Below are 9,190 nucleotides of genomic sequence, written 5' to 3'. Positions count from 1 at the left end.
AGGTCCATAGTTTCAATATTGATAAATTTAGGCCCCTATACACATTAGAAATATCACGAAATGTAACAATCCAACAGGGTATCAGACAGCGGACAGCACAACACACACTCAACGGGATGGAAATGGGGAGAGGAAGGCCCTACCGATAGGGAATAAGGGATGGACACCTCCTGAGCTCCAACTTGAGCCTGTCTCTGCACTCCCCTAATGCCCTAAGCTGGTCCTTCCCCCGTCGCCATCAGGAACCTCCTCCCTTACTGTCACATCACACTGCCCTGGCTAGTGCACTGTTCGGCAAGGGCGGTAGCCTCACCACTGCAGATGGCACAATACTGGGGACAGTGACAAACACGAGACAGACAAGGAAAAAACACCAAACTTAACTTAACAACTTTCTCTGCTGCAAAGCACCGCACAGCAGACGAAAGGCTCCTGGACCAACTCCATGAAACCAGCTGATTCACCACTGCAGCCAGAGAACTCCTTACTCCAGGCTTGGTCAACATAGATTGCTCTATCACCGACAGTCAGCTGATGCATCATGTGACTATTTAAAGGATGGTGGGAGTGGTCACCACGAACATCAGCTGACCTGGCAACTCTGCAATTACATTACACTGCCAGCAAGGGAAGCTGACATTAACCCCTGCTGGCCTGAAAGGAAAAAAGCTACATTTAAATCATAGTGGAACCAGAGCTGCCACACATCCAAAAATGGATCATGACAAGATGACAGTCGAACAAATCTCATTTTGATGGGATCGGTTGGCCATTTAATGCTTATGGGTCTTCCTGACTCGCCCCCAGACATATATTTCGGACATGCTGAATTACATTGCCTGATCCTTTGCTTTTCCAGGGAGATAAGCTGCAGACAGTCACTCTTCCGATTGAAAACAGAAGCATGCTCACCTAACAGAAGCCATTACACCAGTGTGAAGAGAGCCAATGGTAGTCATAAGCATGATATAATTGTAGATTATTAACAATATCATGCCACCAGGAATCATAAGAATAAAGAATGACAATCACAATTGCTTTATATTTTTATTAAAAAAAGGAAAAATTTTAATAGTAGAGATGAGCATTCCAACGATAAATGTCAACTTTAAACTTAATTAGGTTACAATAGTCTCCTAAATAAACCCTGATATATTAAAAAGAAATATACAAGTAGTAAGATTTCTCCCTATATGATTTCCTTCATCCATTATTCAGCATCCTTAAAAATCCAATAAAGTTTCTTGGTAAACTCGGACACTAGCTACTGCACGTGAATTATTGTTGCCTGTTATTTCCTTATTAAGCATTCCATTTCTAGACAATACAATGACTGGTATCTATGAAAGTGCTTTTTGGTTAATAAAATACTGTATATAAAGTGTAATTATAAGGCATTCTCACTGCACGCTATGCTCCCACGCCATGTCCCAAGCCCCGTGGCCTACGCATTTCTGCTCTATCACTGGAATGTGTCGTCCGTCATTAATGCATATTCCTGTAAACAGAGGTGATATGATACAAGGTGATAAACATGTTTTTAGATTATTATCAATTATGGAAACTTGGTAACACGGTGAAACGAGAAGCTATGCTAGTAGAGAACCCTCTATAAAGTCCATTACTTATATAAAATTGTAAAATGATACACTACACACTTCATACTTTATCTACAGTGTAGATACTATGCATATTGAGGTTATATTTGAAATAATATTTGCCCAAGTCATAGTTCCCGTGTAGGTACAGCGCTACACCTTCCATGTCTCAGGTCGGCCATTTTACTATTTTGATAAGCAATCACATGCATTGAACAAAGTACCACCAACTCGTGCATTTGATAGCGCCCCATGATAAGACCTATATCACAGGGCCATGCTAGGGAATCTTTCCTGCGAAGATAAAGATTGATGTAGCTGGGGCGTGAAATGGCAGAGACCCGGACCCAAAAAACGAACGATGCCGACTCAAGATGCTCCTTCCTGTGGCTCTTTAGGTTCCTGAGAGGACGCCTCCTCTCGTCCTCCTTCTTGAACTGGAGATGGGTTTCTGCTTGTTTTATTGCTGTCATGGCTACTGTGGCTCCCAGCGCTCCCTAAACGAGTGGAGGCGACCACAGCTTTAACAGCAGCCTAAGGGGAAGATAAAGTATTAGCAGTCACATTAGTAATTTGTATCTGGACAGACCGAAGATCCAAGAGACTCAATCTACTGAGACACCACAAATGACACACAGCTCCATTTATCCAGAAGCGACAGGTCTGCTCTTCAGAAACGCAGCACCTCATGAATAACGAAATGGCTGTCCATCAACGCATTAAGAACGATGTTAATGAAGGGCTCCTCTGATCGTTCACCTCCTGTCATTAGGAACTCATCCGTGTACATATATTAGTCTATGATCAATCCTTAGGAGACATGACACATCTTCATACATGTGCATGATGTCACTCGCCACATATCTGATGTCCTGTGTCCACTTTCGCTTGTAGCTCAATAGTGGAGAGCAACAGTGGTTGTGACGGTGACTGCCACGTCTGTACATTTGTACAGGACCATCAGAAGTAGTCCTGATGTCTGAGGGGTCCCAAAGCCCATCTTTTATGTAAGGCGTTTTATAAATGGTAGGTGGTAGGAATGGATTTTCTGTTCAGGACTAATAGGTTCAAGCTATGATTCTGCCATTAAAGTGAAGCTGTCACATTGTCCATACAGTCCGATCTGTGGACAGCATGGTATAGAGGGGGAGAAGCCGGGCAAAATGATATATAGGTTTATAGGGAAACAAACATTGCGTAACTTGTATTTTATTCATTGAAATCCTGGTGTTTGTATGCATAGTAGTCTGGTAGTGGGCCTTGTATAAGACCGCCCACTGGACTCATATACAGACAAACACATTGATTTCAATGAATAAAATGCTAATATTCCTGTAACTTTGCCCACAAAATTGTATATAAATACAGATCAGCTCTTCCTGATGTATGACAGCCTGCAGATCAGACACCATTTCGAACATGACAGATTCCCTTTAAACAATATATAAAAAGGTCGTCCCCGAAAAGGGAACTTAGACCGGGAGTGGGTATATCCTGTTCATTCAAGATTTTCAATCTTTGGGAGGTGTACCACAGAGGGTATATGCCAGGGTTCCCGAGAACACTGAGGTTCTTTGAGACTTAATTAGGCTAGGTTCACATTGCTTTAAGTGCAGTCCGTTCAGCGCATACGCTAACAGACTGCGTTAACGCAAGTGCCGAAAAAGATCGTGTTTATGCGATCGCGCTAACGGTGACGGACCCAAAAACGCTGCAGACTGCGTCCGTGGGTCCGTCACAGAATGACGGCACATCACTAACGCATGCCGATTATGACATGCGTTAGCGATGCGCTACATAATGGCAGTCAATGGTTCGAAAGCATCACCAAACCAGGGATTCAAGCTTCAGGAGGCTAATTTGCATATTCCAGGTGCCTTCTGGGAGAAGCGAAGTCTCCCTAAGCTAGAAGATCGTTGGGTACAGCCGGGACCAGCTGCTTCGAAAGCATCACCAAACCGCGCGCCTTACGGCGCGCAAATTTTTGCCTGTAGGACATTATTGCAAGAGAGCTTGGCTGAGTAGATTACACAAGAAGGAAAACACACAGCAAGTCAGCAGGATCTAGGAGCAACATGGCAGATGTGACAACCTACATGGTGAGCTGCAGCATGTGCTACATGTTCACAGATCGACCAGAAGAAGAATCCAATTTCACCTGTCAGAAGTGTAGACTAGTGGCCCTTTTAGAAGAAAAGGTGCGGGGTCTGGAAGAAAGAATAGCAACTTTGAAACTCATCAAAGAGAATGAAGACTTTCTAGACAGAACAGAAGCATCTCTACTGGTCACAGAAGGTGCAAAAAGTGTCAGAGAACCTCCAAAAGCAGATGAGTGGAAGCATGTGACCAAAAGAAGCAAGAAGACCATGGAGAAATCACCAACCACACAACTGAAGAACCGATATCAAATCTTTGTAGAGGATGAAGATGGCACACCTAAGAATGAAGCAATACCAGCAAGCAAAAAAGAAAAGGGCACACAGCAACAAGTGACAGCAAAAAGTACAGCCAAGAAGCAACGAAGAGTGGTGGTGGTGGGAGACTCACTACTGAGAGGCACAGAAGCAGCCATCTGCAGACCGGACATAACTGCAAGAGAAGTATGCTGCCTTCCAGGTGCGATGATCAAGGATGTGACCGATAGGATACCAAAGCTCTTCAGCTCCAAGGACGTCCACCCATTTCTTCTGATACATGTTGGCACCAATGACACGGCAAGGAAGGACCTACCGACAATCTGCAAGGACTTTGAAGAGTTGGGGAAGAAAGTAAAGGAACTGGATGCACAGGTAGTTTTTTCTTCTATCCTTCCAGTAGACGGGCATGGCACCAGGAGATGGAACAGGATCCTTGATGCAAACAACTGGCTAAGACGATGGTGCAGACAACAAGGATTTGGATTCCTGGACCACGGTGTGAATTACTGGTATGATGGACTCCTCGCCAGAGACGGACTACACCTCAACAAACCTGGGAAACACACATTCGCCAGAAGACTCGCTACACTCATCAGGAGGGCGTTAAACTAGAAGAAGAGGGGACGGGAAGAAAAACATTAGACTTGAACAAAGACGACCCAGGAAAACATACTCAGAAGGGAGGTAAGAACATTTCTAAAACAATCCACAGTGAGGAGATTGGAACAAAACAAAATCCTCTGAACTGCATGCTCGCAAACGCCAGAAGCCTGACAAACAAGATGGAAGAACTAGAAGCAGAAATATCTACAGGTAACTTTGACATAGTGGGAATAACCGAGACATGGTTAGATGAAAGCTATGACTGGGCAGTTAACTTACAGGGTTACAGTCTGTTTAGAAAGGATCGTAAAAATCGGAGAGGAGGAGGGGTTTGTCTCTATGTAAAGTCTTGTCTAAAGTCCACTTTAAGGGAGGATATTAGCGAAGGGAATGAGGATGTCGAGTCCATATGGGTTGAAATTCATGGAGGGAAAAATGGTAACAAAATTCTCATTGGGGTCTGTTACAAACCCCCAAATATAACAGAAAGCATGGAAAGTCTACTTCTAAAGCAGATAGATGAAGCTGCAACCCATAATGAGGTCCTGGTTATGGGGGACTTTAACTACCCGGATATTAACTGGGAAACAGAAACCTGTGAAACCCATAAAGGCAACAGGTTTCTGCTAATAACCAAGAAAAATTATCTTTCACAATTGGTGCAGAATCCAACCAGAGGAGCAGCACTTTTAGACCTAATACTATCTAATAGACCTGACAGAATAACAAATCTGCAGGTGGTTGGGCATTTAGGAAATAGCGACCACAATATTGTGCAGTTTCACCTGTCTTTCACTAGGGGGACTTGTCAGGGAGTCACAAAAACATTGAACTTTAGGAAGGCAAAGTTTGAACAGCTTAGAGATGCCCTTAATCTGGTAGACTGGGACAATATCCTCAGAAATGAGAATACAGATAATAAATGGGAAATGTTTAAGAACATCCTAAATAGGCAGTGTAAGCGGTTTATACCTTGTGGGAATAAAAGGACTAGAAATAGGAAAAACCCAATGTGGCTAAACAAAGAAGTAAGACAGGCAATTAACAGTAAAAAGAAAGCATTTGCACTACTAAAGCAGGATGGCACCATTGAAGCTCTAAAAAACTATAGGGAGAAAAATACTTTATCTAAAAAACTAATTAAAGCTGCCAAAAAGGAAACAGAGAAGCACATTGCTAAGGAGAGTAAAACTAATCCCAAACTGTTCTTCAACTATATCAATAGTAAAAGAATAAAAACTGAAAATGTAGGCCCCTTAAAAAATAGTGAGGAAAGAATGGTTGTAGATGACGAGGAAAAAGCTAACATATTAAACACCTTCTTCTCCACGGTATTCACGGTGGAAAATGAAATGCTAGGTGAAATCCCAAGAAACAATGAAAACCCTATATTAAGGGTCACCAATCTAACCCAAGAAGAGGTGCGAAACCGGCTAAATAAGATTAAAATAGATAAATCTCCGGGTCCGGATGGCATACACCCACGAGTACTAAGAGAACTAAGTAATGTAATAGATAAACCATTATTTCTTATTTTTAGTGACTCTATAGCGACAGGGTCTGTTCCGCAGGACTGGCGCATAGCAAATGTGGTGCCAATATTCAAAAAGGGCTCTAAAAGTGAACCTGGAAATTATAGGCCAGTAAGTCTAACCTCTATTGTTGGTAAAATATTTGAAGGGTTTCTGAGGGATGTTATTCTGGATTATCTCAATGAGAATAACTGTTTAACTCCATATCAGCATGGGTTTATGAGAAATCGCTCCTGTCAAACCAATCTAATCAGTTTTTATGAAGAGGTAAGCTATAGGCTGGACCACGGTGAGTCATTGGACGTGGTATATCTCGATTTTTCCAAAGCGTTTGATACCGTGCCGCACAAGAGGTTGGTACACAAAATGAGAATGCTTGGTCTGGGGGAAAATGTGTGTAAATGGGTTAGTAACTGGCTTAGTGATAGAAAGCAGAGGGTGGTTATAAATGGTATAGTCTCTAACTGGGTCGCTGTGACCAGTGGGGTACCGCAGGGGTCAGTATTGGGACCTGTTCTCTTCAACATATTCATTAATGATCTGGTAGAAGGTTTACACAGTAAAATATCGATATTTGCAGATGATACAAAACTATGTAAAGCAGTTAATACAAGAGAAGATAGTATTCTGCTACAGATGGATCTGGATAAGTTGGAAACTTGGGCTGAAAGGTGGCAGATGAGGTTTAACAATGATAAATGTAAGGTTATACACATGGGAAGAAGGAATCAATATCACCATTACACACTGAACGGGAAACCACTGGGTAAATCTGACAGGGAGAAGGACTTGGGGATCCTAGTTAATGATAAACTTACCTGGAGCAGCCAGTGCCAGGCAGCAGCTGCCAAGGCAAACAGGATCATGGGGTGCATTAAAAGAGGTCTGGATACACATGATGAGAGCATTATACTGCCTCTGTACAAATCCCTAGTTAGACCGCACATGGAGTACTGTGTCCAGTTTTGGGCACCGGTGCTCAGGAAGGATATAATGGAACTAGAGAGAGTACAAAGGAGGGCAACAAAATTAATAAAGGGGATGGGAGAACTACAATACCCAGATAGATTAGCGAAATTAGGATTATTTAGTCTAGAAAAAAGACGACTGAGGGGCGATCTAATAACCATGTATAAGTATATAAGGGGACAATACAAATATCTCGCTGAGGATCTGTTTATACCAAGGAAGGTGACGGGCACAAGAGGGCATTCTTTGCGTCTGGAGGAGAGAAGGTTTTTCCACCAACATAGAAGAGGATTCTTTACTGTTAGGGCAGTGAGAATCTGGAATTGCTTGCCTGAGGAGGTGGTGATGGCGAACTCAGTCGAGGGGTTCAAGAGAGGCCTGGATGTCTTCCTGGAGCAGAACAATATTGTATCATACAATTATTAGGTTCTGTAGAAGGACGTAGATCTGGGTATTTATTATAATGGAATATAGGCTGAACTGGATGGACAAATGTCTTTTTTCGGCCTTACTAACTATGTTACTATGTTAATGGGTGCGCTAACACATCCGTTACATAGCGTTAGTGCCGCTATGTAACGGATGCCGTCAGCGGACTGCACTTAACGCAATGTGAACCCAGCCTTAGGGTTCCCCAGAACATATAACAGTCAAACCTGCCATCAGCTATAAACTCATCCGCAAGGTCTAACAAGCCTCTGGTTTTTCCCAGGGGTCCCTACAATAATTATAACTGCAAGTTCTGGCTTGGAGGATAGGGGCTGTCATTGGCAGCTGTAGCAGATGTAGTGTTGTAGGATTCAGCTACTTTTTACCCTTTCTACAAGGCAAAAGCAAGGCCATTTTACGAAACTATACTGTATGATGATCTGTAACATTATCTCAGTATTTTACCATGCATACAACTATTTTTGTCTACAAAATAAAATATGGATGGGCAAAAATGAATGTAGGTGTCTTAATGGCTACGCACATTTTTCATTGCTCATCTGGTTTTCAAATAAAAAAAAATAAAAAAAATAATAATCTGCTATAGAAATGTCCTACTATATTGATTTTGCAGAGTGTGTCTAAGTCGCTCATCTAGCTAACTGTTCTGAAAAATCTGACGTATATCAATCAGGCCTCTGCTTACGATTCTGGTCGGTCTCAGCTCTTCACCTGCCTCCTCTCAGTAGGGGAGAACGGATTGCACACAGCAAATTAGAAAGACAGAGGAAAGCATTCAAGTTGTTATGGAGGGCAGCTAACACAGGCTGTAGGTAGCTAGGAAAGCTAACTGAACAAAGAGAAAGCAGAACACCCATGATATATGTGAGGAATAAAGGGAAAAATCACACACTAGCCGGCATCAATGTCTGGCAGCAGATCTGTCTCCTTTATTGGCTGTAAAAGGGAAAATCTCTCTAGGAATGAAGCTGTGCTAAAATATATGAGTTAGTGCAGGCAACAGAATTCTGGACACAGATCTCACATCCAGCATGTATTACAGGGAGGAACACACAAGAGAAAAGTCGGAAACTTGGAGCAGGATGCCAACTACTTATAAGATGAAAATGGATAAAGGAATGAAGATGGTGCATAGAAACTTTGTACAACTATTTTAAACTAAAAGTAACCACTAAAATGACTTCTTCCATTTTAAATGAGTCCAAGTCACACTGGACATGCACCAATGAACCCAAGAGATAACAAGTGTAAGTGCTCCCGCATGGTGTGCGCCATATACATTACCTTGAGCTTGCGTCTTGCATTAAACTCTTGCAATTTCTTTTGAGCGTTGTCCATATGAGCAAAGTTTGCAGCTTTGCCTGTAACCCAGGGGTGTTGAAGAGCTTGGTGAGTAGTTAAGCGTTTCTTTGGATCAAACACAATTAACTTTTTCACCTACAATGGATACATAGGGGAAAAAGGAGTACATATCTTAAAACATTAGTCTACTACATCATAAAGGACATTACAAATGGAAAGTAAAAAAATAAAAAATAGCAGGCGAGCCAATGCGTGAAATTAAAGCTAAGTTCACACTGGGCGTTTTTGCAGTGTTTTTTTTAATGCAAATTTTCTGCTG

At 42.2% G+C, this 9,190-nt stretch overlaps 1 protein-coding gene across 1 annotated transcript in view; it reads right to left on the bottom strand.

The window, feature by feature from the left end:
- Positions 1-1,033: 1,033 nt before the first annotated feature.
- Positions 1,034-9,190, bottom strand: part of CAMK4 (calcium/calmodulin dependent protein kinase IV) — a 317,938-nt gene continuing 309,781 nt past the window's right edge. Inside the window, exons 10-11 of the mRNA XM_069752704.1 lie at positions 8,854-9,006; positions 1,034-2,132 (exon numbers count right to left, since the gene is read on the bottom strand). Of these exons, the coding sequence (XP_069608805.1) occupies positions 1,968-2,132; positions 8,854-9,006 (318 nt within the window). The 3' untranslated portion in view covers positions 1,034-1,967. The remainder of the gene's footprint in view (positions 2,133-8,853; positions 9,007-9,190) is intronic.

The sequence above is a fragment of the Ranitomeya imitator genome, chromosome 1 (assembly GCF_032444005.1).
Source record: "Ranitomeya imitator isolate aRanImi1 chromosome 1, aRanImi1.pri, whole genome shotgun sequence".
Taxonomy (NCBI): Eukaryota; Metazoa; Chordata; class Amphibia; order Anura; family Dendrobatidae; genus Ranitomeya; species Ranitomeya imitator.
The sequence above is the reverse complement of the archived record's forward strand: the minus strand, read 5'-3'. Positions and strand labels throughout refer to the sequence as shown.